The sequence below is a fragment of the Eumetopias jubatus genome, unplaced genomic scaffold (assembly GCF_037043125.1).
Source record: "Eumetopias jubatus isolate StellerSeaLion01/CBP00866 unplaced genomic scaffold, mEumJub1_p1.0 scaffold_6, whole genome shotgun sequence".
NCBI classification, from domain to species: domain Eukaryota; kingdom Metazoa; phylum Chordata; class Mammalia; order Carnivora; family Otariidae; genus Eumetopias; species Eumetopias jubatus.
This window is the reverse complement of record NW_028274812.1, coordinates 20,385,042-20,404,603: the sequence shown is the minus strand read 5'-3', so window position 1 is coordinate 20,404,603 and position 19,562 is coordinate 20,385,042. Positions and strand designations below refer to the sequence as shown.

General features: G+C 34.8%; 1 protein-coding gene across 7 annotated transcripts in view; it reads right to left on the bottom strand.

Moving 5' to 3' along the window:
* Positions 1-19,562, bottom strand: part of SHPRH (SNF2 histone linker PHD RING helicase) — an 89,737-nt gene that overhangs the window by 35,376 nt on the left and 34,799 nt on the right. For all 7 annotated transcript variants that reach the window (XM_088023850.1, XM_028103269.2, XM_028103271.2 and 4 more), the window contains 8 exons: positions 12,845-12,933; positions 11,048-11,140; positions 9,580-9,687; positions 8,483-8,625; positions 4,614-4,787; positions 4,237-4,299; positions 3,058-3,283; positions 681-824 (listed from right to left, as the gene is read on the bottom strand). In XM_088023850.1, coding sequence (XP_087879976.1) covers positions 681-824; positions 3,058-3,283; positions 4,237-4,299; positions 4,614-4,787; positions 8,483-8,625; positions 9,580-9,687; positions 11,048-11,140; positions 12,845-12,933 — 1,040 coding nt within the window. The remainder of the gene's footprint in view (positions 1-680; positions 825-3,057; positions 3,284-4,236; positions 4,300-4,613; positions 4,788-8,482; positions 8,626-9,579; positions 9,688-11,047; positions 11,141-12,844; positions 12,934-19,562) is intronic.

Below are 19,562 nucleotides of genomic sequence, written 5' to 3'. Positions count from 1 at the left end.
AAGATTTAAAAGTTAAAACACACAGAGGCGCCTGAGTGGCTCAGTTGGTTAGGCGTTCGACTCTTGATCTCAGTTCAGGTCTTGATCTAGGGGTCATGAGTTCAAGCCCCTGTGCTGGGCTCCATGCATGGAGCCTACTTAAACAAAACAAAACAAGAACAAAAAAACCCTCACATACAAGGAATAAAACTATAAAGGAAATTATATTTTAATATGGGAGATAAAAAGTTGGGAGAGTCATTTTTTCATCCTGGGATATAAAGAGGGATTTATTAGAAGATAAGTTGTCAATATCTGTTCATCAGTAGCAAAGAAAAAGTGCAAAAGAAAAGTTTTTGATTGTTCTTAGGGAAGGAGCTTGTAAGAAGGACATATGTCTAAAAACTGACTGAGACCCCCTTTAGATTTTGGCATACAGAAGGTGCTCAGAAACATATGAATATGCAACTTGAAGAGAAACAAATGAACCAAACAGTGAATTCTATGCATGTATTAGATATGACATTGTTCATCCTTGTCCATTTTGACGTATAAAACCGAACACTTTTATATGGCTTAAACTAAGAGCAGAGATTAATAAGTACATTCTTATGAAGAAATCACTGTCTTGACTTTTTTATGGACCTTGGATTTTTGTGACACCTATTGGCTATGTTTTTTGTGATTTACTTGCAAATTACCTCATGTGGTTCAATGATATGCAGAACAGGTGGACTGGGCTTTGGCTCCTTAGGATGACGCACTCTTAGTCGTTCTGTAGCCATTGCAAGTTCATCAATAGCAGACACACGATTCCTCAGAGCCATCCAATACTCATGAAGCAACTAGGAAAACAGAAAACACAAAGACAGTGGTAATTAATGCACAGAATTAAAACGGTTAAAACCACCAAAATGTGTCATGATCAAAAGTCTTCAGTGAGGTCTAAGATATACACATTTTTTTCAGCAAGTGTCTAAGACACAAGAAATTTTTGGGCCATTTTTCTAGGATGAGGATGTAAGACTGAATAACCTCTACAGGCCACTGCAGAATATTGCACCTTTAGATTCTTAGAACAGAACACCTGAAGATATTTTGGCGGGACCACAGATCTTTTTATTTATTTATTTATTTTATTATGTTATGTTAATCACCATACATTACATCATTAGTTTTTGATGTAGTGTTCCATGATTCATTATTTGCATATAACACCCAGTGCTCCCTGCAGAACGTGCCCTCTTTAATACCCATCAGGCTAACCCATCTCCCCACCCCCCTCCCCTCTAGAACCCTCAGTTTGTTTTTCAGAGTCCATCGTCTCTCATGGTTCATCTCCCCCTCCAATTTCCTCCCCTTCATCCTTCCCCTCCTGCTATCTTTTTTTTTTATAACATACAATATATTATTTGTTTCAGAGGTACAGATCTGTGATTCAACAGTCTTGCACAATTCACAGCGCTCACCATAGCACGTACCCTCCCCAATGTCTATCACCCAGCCACCCCATCCCTCCCACCCCCCACCACTCCAGCAACCCTCAGTTTGTTTCCTGAGATTAAGAATTCCTCATATCAGTGAGGTCATATGATACATGGGAACCACAAATCTTTATAGGTCAATATTAGCCTGGTGGAATCTCTGCTTTGTTTTTTTAAGAAATATTTTTTATTATAAAATATTTCACATTTTCAAAATAATATGTATATATGATAATGAAGAATACTAAAATATAAAATTGAGTACTCAACATCCAGTTTAAGGGAACAATACCAATGCCTTGGAAAGTCTGTGTTCCTGGCTCAACTGCATCCCTCTTTCCTCACACATTCTTCCTTCAACCCCCTACAATGGACTAATAACTATTCTGAATTGGACTTATTCTGTATTTTTCAATTGAGTTATACTAATCTACACATTCTTAATAATTTGGTTATATATGTTTCTGAAATTTATGGAAATATTATCAGTCAGTATAAAATCTTTGATATGTTTTCTTCACTAACTTTATGCTCTGAGGTAGACCCCAACTGATGTGTGTAACAGTGGCTTGTTAATTTGCATTGCTGTTTAAGAGTTTAGTCTGCAATGTTACAGAGAAAAAAATTCACAAAGATCTGAGAAAACTTCATGATAGGCAATCCTGAGACATAGTATGTCGTCAAAATATGCCCAGAGGATAAATGCAGGGGCAACTGGACACTGTATATAGTACTGTCTTCCAATCACTTGCTGTAATTATATGTAAATGTGCATCTGCATTTAGAATAATGTGAGAAGATAAAAATTATTATGAATCAGTGATTTCAACTACAAAAGTATTATTCCCCAATTTATCAAACATACGAAATGATATTATAGATAGCATATTTTCTTTTTCTGGATAGAAATTTTTATTTTACTTTGAAAGTCAAGAACTTCAGATTTTTAAAAGATATAAATGGAATTACAATATTATAAATAAAACAGTTCTTTCATTTCCTCACCCATTCCACCTGCAAAACAAGATAATGGATAATAAATCCAAATATAAAGAATAATTCAAAATTAATGAATTTTGGAATCTCAATCAAGTACAAAGTTGTGATATAAAATTATCAAAATATAAATATAAAGGGCTACTTTCTACTCCATTAACTGCAATGGTTTCCAGCTTTGTAGGTTGAGAAATATTTACTATGTTCTCCAATCTTCAAAGTTATTGATGTTCGGTTGTTATTCACAGAACAAAAGTAAAAAAAAACACAACAAAAACAAAACTAACTTCACAGAACTGCAGTGTAAGATCAAGCTAAGAATAGAATGAAACATTTTTACAGCTAAATAAAAGGCATATCAATTTCATTTTAATAATGACTTCCTTTCAGTAATTTTATAGAAGTTCCTTATTTGTTCAGCATTATTGGATTTATTATTCTTCATTAAAATCATTACATTTTAGGGAAACAGAAATTATGATATGCCAAGTCTCTAAAGCAGATTTTTAAAAACCCTGAAAAGAGTAAAGTAAAGCAATAATTAAAATATAAACAAGAAAAATTTTTTATATTGGAAAAAAAACTTGAAATACTGTACCTTATATTCCTTTTTCCATGCTTCAAAAAGGTCCATTGAAGTACTTCCTTCATCAATGAATTCAACATCAAATCTGTGTGACTTTGCAAATGATAGCAATGCTTTCATAGATCGCTCTGTCTCACTTACTGCCCACAGACCCCGGCTAGTGGTCGGTATTCGATCATCCACCAGTCCTTCTTCATCTTCTATCATCTCCTCAAATATTGCAGTCTGGCCTTTGACTCTGAAAACATATGAGAGCAAAACAACAGTAACTACTGTCAGTGGGTTAACAAGCATTGTAAAAGTCCTATTGGCAGAGCCAAGAGAGAAGCAAGGTCAATAACTTTTCATCAACAACCTTCAATATCACGTCTACAAGATCATGCTTGCAAGTCTTTGGAAAACTACAGTAATTCTAAAAATGCTGGAGGCATTATAAATTTGTCCAGTATCTTGACAGCAGTGTGACATAAAAAATGGCTATACATTTTTATGCTAAAATCTAGCTCTGAGAATTACCATAATACAAAACACAAACTACCACCACCACCACCAACCAGGCAAATTAGATGATCTCAAAGTACACTGTCAATCTCCTTTTTTTCAAGGCAATCAGAACTTGGCCTTTTCTCAATTTGTTTGTAAAATAGGAGTAATTTTGCTAATACCACAACCATTATGCACTCACTCCTTGATACAGGATGAGAACTTCCAATTTGTGTTGGAGAAAGTATATTAATAACGAAAGCTAATCTTTTACAGAACACTTACTATGTATCACGCACTATGTTAAGCAATTATGTGCATTTTAAAATCTAATATTCATAAAAAACTCAATGAGGTAAGTGTTGTTTTATTTTCATTTCACAAATGAGGATACTGAGGCTTAACAGAGGCAATCTGCCCGCAATAGTGGGCAGGGATTTGAGTTGAAATGTGTTGGACTTCAAAGTCTATCACTCCCCTAAACTGTCCCTTCATGACACATTACTAGATGACATGAGCATTTGGGGTAACTTCTGTATAAGTGAAACTGGAAGATGTTAAATGATCACATGCCAAAGTTCACTGAATTGATGTAATTAAAGAAAAAACACAGGAAGGTTACTGTGAGGAAAATACAGTCTTATAAATCAAAACACCAAGTTTTGTAAACATTTCATTCTCCTGATGATAATCAATCAGAGAACTCACGTGTGGGAAAACAGCTTTGATTCATACTCTGTGAATAATTCATCAGCCTTACAAAAGACACAGCTGAAAAGGAAAGAAATGATCAGAGAAATATTTACAAACATAACTACCAATCAGGTAATTTCTAAAAGAGGCTTAGTATTTTATACTTCACCTTTTCTTTATAACACATATGCCATTTAAGAAAAAAAATACACAGTTTTCAGTATGTGGTCCTTGAGAGTTTTTTAAAAGTTAGATTAATAATGTATTTCTTTCCACTTCTGTGAGAATTTAAATTAAAAAACTTTTATTAGATGAGTCACTGTTTCTTCTCTCAGAAGAAATCTAGCTTGAATGGAATGACTCCATTTCATTGCATGACTTCTATTACCTACCAGTTGAGAGGAAGTCTGGTTGGTCGGAGGTGGCAGATTGTTGCCGATTCAATAACATTACGAGATGGAGGTCCCTCCAGGTTTTTTACAGCCTCTCTTACTAGCTTCTGGAATTTATTTAGCTCTTCCATTTGGGTAGTAAGTAAGAACTGAAGACCTCTGCAGTCATGGAACCTAATTCCCATCAGCAGCATCACACACAGCACAAAGAAAAGAAGAGTAGGTCAATTTCCTCAAGTTCAGAAAATGGTTACCAAATAAAACATTCAAGAAAATGTGCAACAATTTTACCTAGCCTACATTGAGTGAATTTACTTAGTAGTATGCTCAATCTACTACTAGACAATGTATAATAACATTGGGTTATTTACTATAAAAGATATCAAAATTTTGATAGTCTGTCCCTAGGAACTGAAACAGAGTCTGCAGAATCTGTCTCTGTCTCAGATGTCTTTGAAAGACCAAGATTGCCACATTCTTTCTTTTTTAATGCTGATTGACTGCAAATGTCCCTCCTGAAATCCTTGCTTTATATGGAGAGGTGACTGGAGAATGAAAAATGAAGAGAAAAACTGAGAAGAAAGAAGAAAAATAGCCGAGAGTTATATTGCTTGCTGCAAAGAGTTTATAAATACATACATACATATATATGATGTGTGTGTACATGTATACTATTACATATATTCTATAATACATATATTATTTACATGTATATACATTTTACTAAGCATTTATTTTACAATGCCAGGCACTTTGCCAAGCTCTTTTCCTGTATAATCTCAACAGATACTACTGTGCTCATGTCATGGATGAAGCTTAATGAATTAAAATAATTTAAGTTACAAAGGTATCATGTAGCAGAGTTAGGAGTTAAATCCAACCACAATACTTTTTTTTTTTTTTAAAGATTTTGTTTCTTTATTTGACAGAAAGAGAGAGAGAGAGAGAGCACACAAGCATGGCAGGTGGCAGGCAGAGGGAGAGGGAGAAGCAGGTTCCTTGCCGAGAGGGGAGCCAGATGCGGGGCTTGATCTTAGGACCCTGGGATCATGACCTGAACTGAAGGCAGATGCTTAACCGACCGAGCCACTCAGACGCCCCTCAAACACAATACTCTTAACTCTTTTAATAAGCTGATTGAAATGTGCCAAGGAAAGAAATGTACGGGTGTACATGAATGGGTTTATGAAATGAGAAAGAAAACCTAAGACTAGTAAGAAATTAGAAAATGGGAAATGGAGTTATTGGGTTCTCCTTCCTAAAATGCCATACGCTCATTTCTCCAAATTGTTCAAAAGAGTCCACTCTCCTTCCTGAAGGCTTCCCAGTATTTTACAACACTAATCCGTTTCTTTCTGTCCGTAGAGTTCATTGAAAATATTATTCATTTTAGTACTTTGTCAGGCTGAAGTGTTTATACATACTTATATTTCTCAGATTGTTCATGGGTTTGTCTACTCATTAAGCTAATTTTTATTTTTTAAATTTTTTTTTATTTATTTGACAGAGAGAGAAACAGCTAGAGAGGGAACACAAGCAGGGGGAGTGGGAGAGGGAGAAGCAGACTTCCCACTGAGCAGGGAGCCCGATGCAGGGTTCGATCCCAGGACCGTGGGATCATGACCCGAGCCGAAGGCAGACGCTTAACAACTGAGCCACCCAGGCGCCCCTCATTAAGCTAATTTTTAGAAGGTAAGAATTAGACCATATCTTTAAAAAAATATGTAAGAGACATAGAATAGCTGCTCAATAATTTCTAAAAGAATTTGTATGGGGATACAAGAACACAGGTTAGCTATCAGTATTATTCACATCACTATTATTCAGTATTATTTGCAAATTATGCAACAGGGGCTAAAAAAATGATCATAATACAACCGTCTTAGCAATATTCTCTCTTGCAGTTCCTTTAAGTGAAAAAGAAGACTATAATTACATGTTAGTGGTAGGCACTAAACGGTAGGCACTATTCTAAATACACAAGCACTTTGCAGATATTAATTTACTAATCCTCACAACAATGCTGCGTGGTTTTATAGATGAGGAAACTAAGGCACAGAGAGCTTATCTAACTTTCCCAAGGTCACAGAACTAGTAAGTGGTGGAGCTGGGATATGAACGAACACAGGCAGTCTGACTCAAGAATCTACCTGTGCTCTTAATCTAAGGAAAACTAAGGTTTTCCTTTCCTAAGAATTGGTAAGAAGTAAGCATGAATCATTTGGCTTCTGAAATATGGATCTCACTGAAAAACACAGAAGCACATTAAAATGATCTTTGAAAGTATATGCAATACAAAAAATATTAACTCTCCCAGATGGTAAGTTAAACATTTAAAAAAAATTTTATTTTAGAAGTGTTTGTTACTTTCTATTTATGTCTAATGTTTCTGAGAAAAATATGTGTAATGAATGGCTTGTTTTACATTACCTATTGGTCCTTTAATAGCCCTGGGACGTCAAGACTTTTACTAGGGACTATGTTCTCATATATAGGAATTTGCAACTTTTAAGTAGTTTCTATGTGATTTAAGGAAAACAACTTCAAAATTACTTTTTCTTTTCAGCTGATACAATGCTGGCAGAACACATTAGTACATAGCTTTAAAACTGGATAAAATGAATCATGACTTAAAAGACAACTTATCCTGGAATGGTGACTCTTGGATTAAACAGAGAAAAAGGAAATGCACTCAGGAGTCTAATGTACTGCATATACCTCAGAAATGAAGCCTGTCAGGTTCTGTATGGTGAAAAAGATGATGATTGTACATCTAAATTAGTAATGACACATGGGAAACATACCACATCTCTTTAGGGTTTTAGCAGACATTTGGAAAGGCTTTAAAAGAGTAAAAGAAAACACTTTAGGGCGCCTGGGTGGCTCAGTTGGTTAAGCGACTGCCTTTGACTCAGGTCAGGATCCCAGAGTCCTGGGATTGAGTCCCACATCAGGCTCCCAGCTCAGTGGGGAGCCTGCTTCTCCCTCTGACCCTCTCCCCTCTCATGTTGTTTCTCTCTCTTTCTCTAATAAATAAATAAAATATTTTTAAAAAAAAATTAAAATCCCTAACATTAAAAAAAAAGAAAACACTTCAAAACATTTTAAAGATATTCTTAGGCTGAATTTCTTCACTGAAAACCAACATTAATCCCAAGGCTGACCTTATACTGGGATGTGATCTGAGAAGCAATAAAAGATCTCTCTCTGTCCCCTACCTAGAATCAATAGTCCTACCACAATTCCTCAAGTCCCCACATTAGACTGACATTCCTTTGGGTGAAATCACTGCGGATACTTTTGATAAAGAATAAGTTTGGTCTTTGGGAAGAATTATTTACCATTTATACAATAAGAGCAACAATCCAACATATCGACCAAGACCCTAAAGAATGGTGAGCGTTGATGAGAACAAAGAAAGATGGGGGAGAGAGCAGGTAACTCTACAACATAAAACCTGGGCTACTGTGGTGCTATGATGCTTAGCTCTCTGGGGATGAATTACACAGTAGAAGCATGAATGCCTTTCTTCAAGGACAAATTTCTCCAAAACAAAGACTATTTCAAGACTTTGCTTAGAGTTGGCTCTGGTGCGTCCAACAAAGATACAATGAATATACTTTAAGCAGATTAAAAAAACACTAAAAAGAGACTATTTAAAAATGACTAAATACACAGAAGAAACACAGGTTTGTTTTTTCAGACTTATAGCTAATATTTGTTTGAGATGTACTCTTAACAATATGTAAAATCCAGATGTTCATAACCATAATATGTTAGGATAGTTAATTGTACCTCTTAACATGAAATGATCTGAATATTTGGGGTCATTACCCATAAAGTTACCCTATTTTGTACTATTTTCTTACTTTTCTGACATAGAAAACTTGCCAATTTGTTGCTTGTAGTTGCTCGTTATTTCATTTCGCACTCGCTGAACAAGTTCCTCATCAATAGCAAATTCTATTGCTCTGTGGATCACATTCAGCCACCAAGGAGAATTAGAATAAATCTGTAAAAAAGACAGCAGCTCATCAATTCATGTTTTTTTCAGTGCGCACTATGTTTCTATCACTAGGAAAGGTGCTGTGAAAAAGTCAAAGGAAGCAATAAATGCTAGTCTCAAGGAATTATAACAGTGGGGGAGACAAGCATACATACTCTATATACAATGGGTGCATAGAAGTTTTGCATACATAATTAAAGAGAACACCTGTTTCCTGAGTACTGTGGATGAATGAAAATTTACTGTATGTATTTGTGTAACACAGTTGTGCTAAAAAAATACATTACCAAAATGAAAACTCAGTATTCACTGTATATATTTGAAAAGGTGACAGGTCTCTTTCTCAGCATAATAAAGACATCCTGCTAATCTTCAATTAACTGAACTAGATTCTACTCAATAATACTCTATGATTACTAGCAAAATCATACGCCTGAATACTAAATAATTAATGTATTAGGAAGAATAAAGTATGGAGTAACTGGTTAAAATAAAAAAGACAATGTGTTTTGTGGTAGCCTCCTCTTTAGGCTTGCTACTGATTTCATAAACAGAAATTTTAGAAATGACAAACGGCATGTATTCCGTAAGAAAAATACCCGTGTTTCCAATGTTCTGACATCCTTAAAAGATTCTGGAAACATACATATCTAAGATCAAAAGGAGGTTATGGAAGTCTTTACTTTTTTCAAAAGACAACTTATTGTCTACACAAGGTCAGAGAAAACCCATCATTGCTTAAAAAAAAGAAAATAGGTGATTTATCTACACACCTGTTCATTCAATTAACAAACACTGCGAACTGCAAGTAACATTTTTTTATTACGGGACAGGCACCCTACTAGGTACTAAGAATTTCAAGATGAATAAGAAAGCTCAAGTTTTTCTCCAAACCAAGACAAAGTCCAAAATGCTACATGGAGACAAACACAGGTAAGCCAAGTCATTTTGGGGCCGCACCTTTCTCTGGAGCTCCCGAATGGTCTGCTGCACAGGCTGCAGAGCTTGCTGTGCTTCAGCAACTTCTGTGTTACACTTGCTCATATAATGCTCTCGCAGTTGTTTGGCCTGTGTTGAAACAGGAAACAAATGTAAACTTTCATTCCAGGTCTGGAAAATAATTCAGTATAATGTTGCAAGAACAATGTGGTCTATTTTAGGTACATATAGCTACTTAACACAGTTTAAGCAAAGAATTCTGTAAGTATACCGTCAAGAACATAAGAGCCAAGCTAGAAATTCCTAAGACAGATATTAAAGAGACCACATTTACTCGTAAGTCACAAAATTTAAGAAATCCTAAGGGTCTGCTTCCTAAGTTTCTAATTTTTTAATTAAAAAAAAGGGGGGGGAGTGGGAAGAACAACAGTATTTCAAATCATGAGGCAAAGGAATCTTTTAGAATTTGTCTGATTTAGGGTACCTGGGTGGCTCAGTTGGTTAAGCGATTGCCTTCAGCTCAGGTCATGATCCTGGAGTCCCGGGATCGAGTCCCACATTGGGCTCCCTGCTCAGCAGGGGGTCTGCTTCTCCCTCTGACCCTCCCCCCTCTCATGCTCTTTCTATCTCATTCTCTCTCTCAAATAAATAAATAAAATATTAAAAAAAAAAGAATTTGTCTGATTTAGTTATTACAACTTTTTGAAATCACTTCAGTTTGGAAATAATACTTGAGAGTATACAGTAACACAGGTGTGGTGGACATGGGATATTGGAAGGAAAACCAGAAAGACTCCTGAACAGGAAATCCTAACCCTTCCACTTAGAGGTGGGTTGACCCACGTGAAGTTGCCAACACTAGACCCTTTGACTTACAAAAATGGCAATTTCATGAGGTTCAACTGAACAGATACATCTCTTTGGACTAGCCATTTCACCTCTCTGGGCTTCTGTTACTTCATTTGCAAACATTGGTGGTTGAAGTAGATGATTTCTTGGATCTGTGGCTTCATATTCTATGAAAGGCAAAAATGACAATGTGGTCTCCTTGGAAATCTATCTATCCAGTGTGACACATTTTTTCTTCTTCTCCCATGATGCATTTCTCCTTTTCCTGTCACAACCTTCCGATTAATTTGGCTCTAATTATTTGGTCATTAGAGCTATCTACTACTAATAGACTGGACAGTCTCCCAGAATTTCCTGTCACTCATGGCATTTAAACAAGTGACTGACTGTATGTAAGATTAGACGCCTGCAATGGGAATGAGATTTCATTTAAAAATCTCCAACACTTAGACTGTCATCCAACATCAAGAAAGGGCTGTACATACTTATACAATCTCACTTTGTATCTTAATTCAAATAAAAAAGTCCCACTTACAGGTTCAATTCATTTCAAACATACTACTACTCGGAAATATTAATGAGATGTGGGATAAAGTCTGAAAAAAAGATTCCTTTACAGACAGAATAAAAAAATAATTACCTCTTCCTCAAGTCTGCCATCTCGTAAGGTAGGAGGTATTCCTGGGTGCTTGGCTACCAACAATTCCATCAAGTTATGGGTAGCATGAAGTCTCTACAAACACACAAAAGGCAATAATTTTGAGAGTCAATGCAGTGGACTCTTAAGGGAGAATCTACTATTAATACGGCATACAGAATGCTAACACCATGTTAAGATCAGATCACTGAAAACTTTTCCTCTAACACAGTTTGAGCACCAGCCTCCTCAGAGAAAACCAAAATCAGTTTCATAAGTAAAGGTCTTAATTCATAATGGCATAAACTTTCTTCAATTAAAAATACACAGTCCTAAGGGAAGAAAACAGTCTTATGAAATATGTCTATGCATTTAGCTGAATGTGTAATACAGTATATTTTGTCTATTATACGTGCCTTTGTCTATATAGGGAACTATGATTATGCCAAGTAAGCCCAGTAAAGTAGAAAGACTGATTGCCCAGACTTGATTGATTCCTCTTCCGGGAATTGAGTCTGCATAAGCCTAGCAATTATCATAAAAATAAGGATAACAAAATACATAGGAAAACAGGGCTGTGACCTGGATCTGTTGAACTTAAGGGGTGGAAAAGGGAGAAGCTAGAGGTAAAGATATAAGGAAGAAGGAGAAAACTGTTATCTTTTAGCTCTGTATTCAGTGTAAGCCAGGCTTCTCCCTATGATACTGAGTCTGCAGCTGGTTAGAGGCTCCCTCTGGAGTCAAGGGCTGTGAGAAGAAATAAGTAATTTCTGTTAACTTCACTCTACCTGGGAAGACAGCTAAGGACTAAAGGATAATCAGGAAAGAGTCCTGCTAAGATCTGATTTGGTGCTAGTGGTTTTAGACTATAAAGGTTTACTCTGTCTGGCTACAGATTACGGGCCATGGTACAGATCTTTGTAGAGTTCATCTTTGAAGAGTCACCTCAAATGTCCTAGGTCTTTTCAACATGGCTTCATAGATAATACAATCAGCAACACTATCATACTGAGTAGCAACAATAAACCTGTAAATGGCACTATGGAAACCAAGTGGTAGAAACCGGGCTCCTCTTCTCCTTCTGTGGCTTCCTGAACAAGGTGGTAGAACAGACTGGGGAGAACACCTGTCTCTTTCATCCCCTTATTTTTATCCCAAGGGAGCAGAGAGGCTAATATGACTGAATACAGCAAAACAGTCAGTGTGCCATGGTTTATAGTAGATAGGATTAGTAAAGCCAAAAGGAAGAAACAGGCTGATGGCTCACTCTTCATTCCTGGACTCAGGCATACTGGACTTATCTGTTTGCTCACCCACTTTTCTACGTCTGCTTCTTTTTTTCAGGAGCATATTACCTTTGCATTTCTGCCTTCTTCCATGAGGCAAACACACTTGCTTAAGACCGAAGGTCTGACTTCTGTAATCCTCGCCCATACAGAATATAAGTAGGCTTGCATTTAATTTTCTCCTCTTTCCCCCAAACACTCCTACAATACTCGCTGAGGTACATGTGAACATGTGGGTCCCAAGGTCTAGATTGTGAACGATAAAGAAGTCCCACCTAAACTTAGTAAGATTAATAAAAGTGGTCCTTATTTACCATTTAGCTAGAGTACCTTGTGTATATGATCCACTGGACAGGACTAAGAAAGGGAAGCATTTCAATACTTAAATGTTATAGTTCAAAAATTCAGATTTTCCTAAGAGACCTCCAAAAATTAAATCAGAAAATCATCATGAAAAATTATTTTGTAAAAAAAAAATAGACTATATACTTGAAATTGTTTAGTGCTTACTTACTTGGAGTGAATCCGTTTTGAGTTTCCCTTTGTGTTCCTCAGATGAACGCAACACTTCCCTGTAGAGCTCTGCTGCCAAGGCGTACTCACCTGAAGAATTAAAATGTGTTTAGAGCGTAAGAAAATCATATATTTTGCTCCCAATGTGATCTAGTTATCTATCATATAAAAATGTCTACTGCAAAAATATAATAATGATTATACCTTACCATCTTTTACTTATTTATTTTAAAGATTTTATTTATTTATTCATGAGAGACAGAGAGAGAGAGAGAGGCAGAGGGAGAAGCAGGCTCCCAAGGAGCAGGGAGCCCGATGCGGGACTCGATCCCAGGACCCTGGGATCATGACCTGAGCCGAAGGCAGACGCTTAACCATCTGAGCCACCCAGGCGCCTATACACCTTACCATCTTTTAAAGAAAAGGAATGTGACTTGGTATTAATATGACTGCGCCAGTAAAAAAGCCGATGATAACTCTGCTAATTCCATAGCACTGAACACCAATCAGATATACTTAGGTTTTAAAATTATACTGAAAAACAAACTCTGAATATACTTTTAATTTAGATGATTTTCCTCTTAGTGAAGTTAAAGGGTGCTGATTAGTAGTCATTTTGATGTTTGAAATTAAAAACAAATTTATAAATACTCAAAACACTGATCAACCTACACAGAATTCTCAGATAAATAATAGATCCTTCTTAAAGGCCAAAATGGTTTGCAGTTAAAAACTACATTTCAAAAACTTCAAGATTCTTCTTTCCATTTCTGGTCACATAAATGACAATTAGTCTGAGATTAATGCTGTTTTTTATTATTCATAACTAGCAGCTCATTCAAATAAAGTGATTTAAAAAGTATCAACTAAAATATAGGTTGGCAAACTATGGTGAAATACACCTAACATAAAATTTACCATACCAATCATTTTTAAGCATGCAGTTCAGTGACATTAAGTACATTCACATTTTTGTGCAAAACACTTGCTTTTATACCATTGTTTTATATTTAGTTCTACAAGTTACCTATTACAAAGTTTTCTAAAGCACACATTTCATAGTATTTTACAGTCAATTTCTATTCACTTCGATAAAGGTGAACATTATTTTTGCAGAAGATTAATACCACATTGTAATGAAGGGGTAACACTCAATTATCTTCACGCCAAAAAGCTCTTCTTTCTTAGTTTTGAAGATCCTTACGAAGTTTTTCAACACTAAAAAGATTCTATTAGTATTTATACTATCATTTATAGAGAATAATTCATTTAATAATTCTCCTTTCATAATTACCATACTTCTTAAAAATGGTACAATGACTAAACTATAATATAAGCAGCTGAATTTGAACTATTCACTATAATCCCATGCCTTCTGGGAAACACAAAAATATGCATATTCAGTAAGTTTACAAGTTTAAGCCAAATTTAGAAATACTCATTCTTTGCCACTTGGTGGCACTAACATTTCCAAGTAATAAATAGTATTTAATTTGATACTTGCCAAGCTAATTTTCTCCAAAAAATATGTGCAGAAAACACACTGTACAAATTTGGAATAATACCATGTTTTTAAAACCATAATCAGTGAGGACCTTAGAATATGCATTATATATCATACGTATATGTTTGTATATAATATAAACAAATCCCTTGGAGTTTGCAGTTAATTTTAGATTTCTTTTAGAAGTCAGATCTTTACTACCTGATTTCTATATTGGAAGAGATTAAATCAAGTTAAGTATGTAATGTTACTTTTGAAAATGTCTAACATACCACTATGAAGCAATGGAAACTAAAAGCAGTAAATCATCACAATTATGTTTATAATTACAATTAAATTAAGAATGGACATATCCTTTATTAATGGACTTTCTGATAGGAATTCCTCTTAACAATCAACAAAGTTTTCATTGCACAGAAAGACAAAGAACTCTAGCGGGAATGCAGTAGAAACTATCTGAAAAGAGCAGTGAGGCACCTCCTGTTATGCCCTGGCTTAGTATTTTGCCACACTGACCCTCTAGTGTGCTACATACAGTGCTTAGAAGTGACTGGATGAATAATTCTTTTTCATAATCCTCATACCATGCATAACAACAAAGCAGGGAAAAGGAGGGAATAAATCTGAAAAGGAGACTAGAAAAAAGGCCAAGGGAAGAAATTCATTTACTCTCCAAGCTTGAGTCATAAAAACATAAAATAAAATGAGGGTTCCAGTTTTAGAACAAAGATGGGAAATATGAAATTTATTTTTATTATTGTGATAATCTGCAAGTAATATATTACTCCATTTTAGAAATTTTTGAAGAGCTTCAACCTACCAAAGACAGCATAATATTGAGGTTTAAAATGTCTATTTGATAAAGCAGACATAGTATAATAAAAAAAAATTAAATTAATTTGAAATCAAAAGAACCAGGGCAAATTATCTGTCATTTATTAGCTATAATCTCGAGAAACCAACTATGCTTTCTGAATGTCAGTTTTCTTTTTTTTTTTTTTAAAGATTTTATTTATTTATTTGACAGAGACACAGCGAGAGAGAGAACACAAGCAGCAGGAGTGGGAGAGGGAGAAGCAGGCTTCACGCTGAGCAGGAGCACAATGTGGGGCTAGATCCCAGGACCCTGTGATCATGACCTGACCCGAAGGCAGATGCTTAACGACTGAGCCACCCAGGTGCCCCTGAACGTCAGTTTTCTTATGTAAAATGGGGATAATTCCTCAATCATTGGGCAATAACGAGGAAAAACAATATGTACATGAAATGTTAGGCATAATACAAAATGCTTATAGAAAATGATCACTTCTTCAGGGAGGCCACATGAAGTGATTCTGTTTCTGAGGAATGTAGTTCTAAAAAGTATGAGCTACAGGATTCAAAAAACAAACACTTCTGCTGATCTGAAAAACCACAGAAAGCCAGAGTTGGGAAGAACTGCAGTCCTTTCTAAAGTCTTATATTTATTTTACAGTCTAATAGTCAATATGTTAGTAAAGAAAAGCAAGTAAAAGTAAAGTAAAGCACCTTTACTGCTTGTAGGCTTTGCTGGCAGTTTTGCTGGTCATAAAAGAAAATAAAAGAAGGCAGAATAGGAAATCTTAACTATTTTGTTTTAACCCTGTTCTAATCCATTCTTTTACATTTATTTCTAATCTTCAGCCTTTCCAGAGTTTCTCTTAATAAGTACTTTAAGTAATGGTACAAATTTTAGGGAATTTAAAAAATATTTTCTGCTGTAACTTAATATGTACAACAATCTGGCAATACGGTGGTCTGCAAGTCAACGCTCATTTCTTGAGTGGATAAATAAGTTTAATAATTTGGAAAATAAAAACACTTTTCTGAATCAAAAAAAAGGAAAATGATCATTTCTCAGATATGATGCTAGATTTTTAATCTAAAAATATTTGAAATAGTACATTCATTATTTATGTATCTCTAAGAAGAAGTATACATATTTCTTATCTGTGACACTCAAGTATTCTGTAGATTTTAATCACAATTATTTCACTCAATTAATTTGGGACTACGAGAAACTATTATTAGGTAGGACACATAATTTGCCACCTTTCACTTAATTATTTCTAAGTTGAAATAAAGTTTAATTTTTTTTTAAATTTCTATTAAAAAGTAGTATGGTGACAGATGCTAGCTAGCTACACTTTTTTTTTTTAAGATTTTATTTATTTGACAGAGAGAGACAGTGAGAGAGGGAACACAAGCAGAGGGAGAGGGAGAGGGAGAGGGAGAAGCAGGTTTCCCGTGGAGCAGGGAGCCCGATGCGGGGTTCGATCCCAGGACCCTGGGATCCTGACCAGAGCCGAAGGCAGCCGCTTAACGACTGAGCCACCTAGGCGCCCCCAGCTACACTTCTGATGAGCACAGCATAGCAGAGTTGTCTTACCACTACATTATACACCCGAAACTAACGTAACACTGTCTCAACTATAGTTTAATTAAAAAAATTGCTGCCCTATTTAGTCTTTCACTATGCGTTGTAAAGCACAGATTATTTCAGATTTTAGATTGATGCTGGGAATATTATAGTCCCAGGCACACTTAGCAACTGACAGGGCAATGATGACGGCGGTAATTAAGAATTTGAGAAAATCCGTATCTGTAAACACTGCTAGCTAAATGAAGTATTTCCTAGGCAATGTCCTAGAGAGATTTGCACACAAAGTTGCACATGCTATTTATATTTGTACAATTTATCAGGAATATGTAATAATATGCCTTTTCTCCTATCATTAGTTATTGATAATAAAAACTGTGCATTCTAAACAGATTGAAAGTGGTAAGAATCTGAGGTTGCTTCATATTATCAGTAACACCACTCTTCATTTATATGTTTCTATAAAGTTTTCCATGAATATTTACACTTCACATTAAGAATAATACTTCAAGGGAGGCTAAGCGAGTGGTACTATCTGTATTTTATTGATAAAGAAACAGATTCGTAACCCTTCAACAATATACACGAGTTCGGAGGGCTCCATCTACAACAAACAAGCCCATCTTTTTCAGTTCTTGTCTAGAGCTACTTCTACTCAGCCTCTGTGAGTCTTCCAAACTCTAGGCAAGTTTTCAGGACAAGAGATACTTTCTAGTTCTGGTCCTGTGATGTTGAAAAGCTTAACTAGACATACCACTCAGTTCCAAGAGGCTTAAAACATTTCCTTGTATCAGACAAAACCACAAATTTCTCTGGGAAACTAATCTCTTTAAGGTCTTATTAGGTAAATTACAAGAAAAATGGCAAATTCTCTCCATGACCGTGTACTCAAGTAGAATGGATTAATAGTCTTTGTGGGAAGGTCAAAAGAATTGGAATTTATCACAAAATGCCTTTCTAGTTCTAACAATATAATGAAGAGTTAAATACACAAATTTTGTGAGGAATGTAGAAATAAAGAAGCATTTATATATACTAAGTTATAAAAGTGCTTAAAACTGTACATTACTTCACCATTATGAAATACTTAAATGATTTTAAGAACTATGTTCTACTTAGTTTTGAAGTTTTGAAGAGACTAAAATCAAGTTATCTAAACCAAAGCTATTAAAGAAGGTTTTAAAGGTAGATTTTATAAAAGGGCACATTGACATCAGTAATTTCGTAATTACATCAGTAATTACGTACAAGAAAGCTCTTAAAAGTCACTATGGTATAAAAGCTATAAAACTATTCAATCTTATTATATCACAAATGCAGTAACAGATGAATAGTAATAGACTCTCTTGAACAGAGTATTCAATGATTCATTAAAGTTGCAAAAAAATAAGTTTAGTTCAGATAGCCAGAAAGTTATCATAAAAAATTAGAATAAATTTCTGCAAAGAATGAGTAATTCTAAAATAAAAATAGAGGCACTGAGCTCACTGCAAGTTTATTATAAAAGTAAGCTGAGGTCATGGAAATGAAGCTAATGAGTAAAGGAAGTAAGAGAAGGATGGCTGTACAATTTTATACTCTCAGTATCAGTGTATGAATGAGAATTCCAGTTGTTTCTATATCCTTGCCAAAATTTAATCTGTTTAATTTAAGCCATTCAATAAAGGCATATAGGGATGTGGTTTGAATGTACATATACTTAATGACTAATGATGATGAATATCTTTCTTTTCATATGCTTTTTGGCATCTCTATATATTGATTGAACTCTGTCCAAACATTCTGCCTATTTTCCTTGCATTGTTTTCCTATTTTTGGTTTTTAATAGTTCTTTTCATATTCTGAATGCAAATCCTTTCTCAGAGATAGGATTTGCAAGTATTTTCCCTATTCAATGCCTTATCTTTTTATTTTCTTAAGAATGCCTTTTGAGAAACAGAGGTTATTAATTTTGATGAAGTCAAATGTATCAGTTTTTTTATGGACTGTGCTTCTGGTGTCATCTCTAAATCTTTACCTATCCCAAATCAAAAATTTTTTTTTATCCTTTGCGTTTTTCTATAAGTTTTATAGTTTTAGGTTTTAATTTTGGTTTAATATTCTCTATATTATGAATTTTTTATATGGTGCAATGTTGAAATTTTATTTTTTGAATATGGATATCTAATTGTTCCAGCACCATTTACTGAAAATACTAACTTTTCTCCACTGAAATACTTTTGCATCTTTGCTGAAAAATCAAATGAACATGAATAAGAAAGTGGGACTCTTTCTGGATTCTATTCTGGTCCATTGGTCTACTTGCCTATCTTTATGCCTATGTCACACTGTCTTCATTATTGCTGCTTTAGAATAAGTCTTGATTCAGGTAGTGTATATCTTCCAATTGTTCTATTCTTTTCCAAAATTGTTTTGGCTATTCTAGGTGAATTTCAGAATCAACTTGTCAACTGCTATAAAATAGCCTGCTGAAATTTTGACCGGAAAATTTTGATTGCATTAACTATATATCAATTCAGGATGAATCAGCATGTTAATAATGAGTTTTCTGATCCATGAACAGGGTGTAAGTAGGTGTTCTTTAATTTCAGCAATGTCTGTAATTTTCAATGTTTCTGTGACGTTTGTAAACGTCTTACAAATCTCTTTTCAAGTTGATGCTTAAGTACTTCCTATTTCTTTTGATTTTATGAATGGTATTGTCATAATTTCTAATCATTCATTTCTAGCATATAAGAATAAAATAAATTTTTATATACTCTTCTTGTATAATGCAACTTTTCAGAACTCACTTATTAGTTTTAGTAGTTTTCCTAC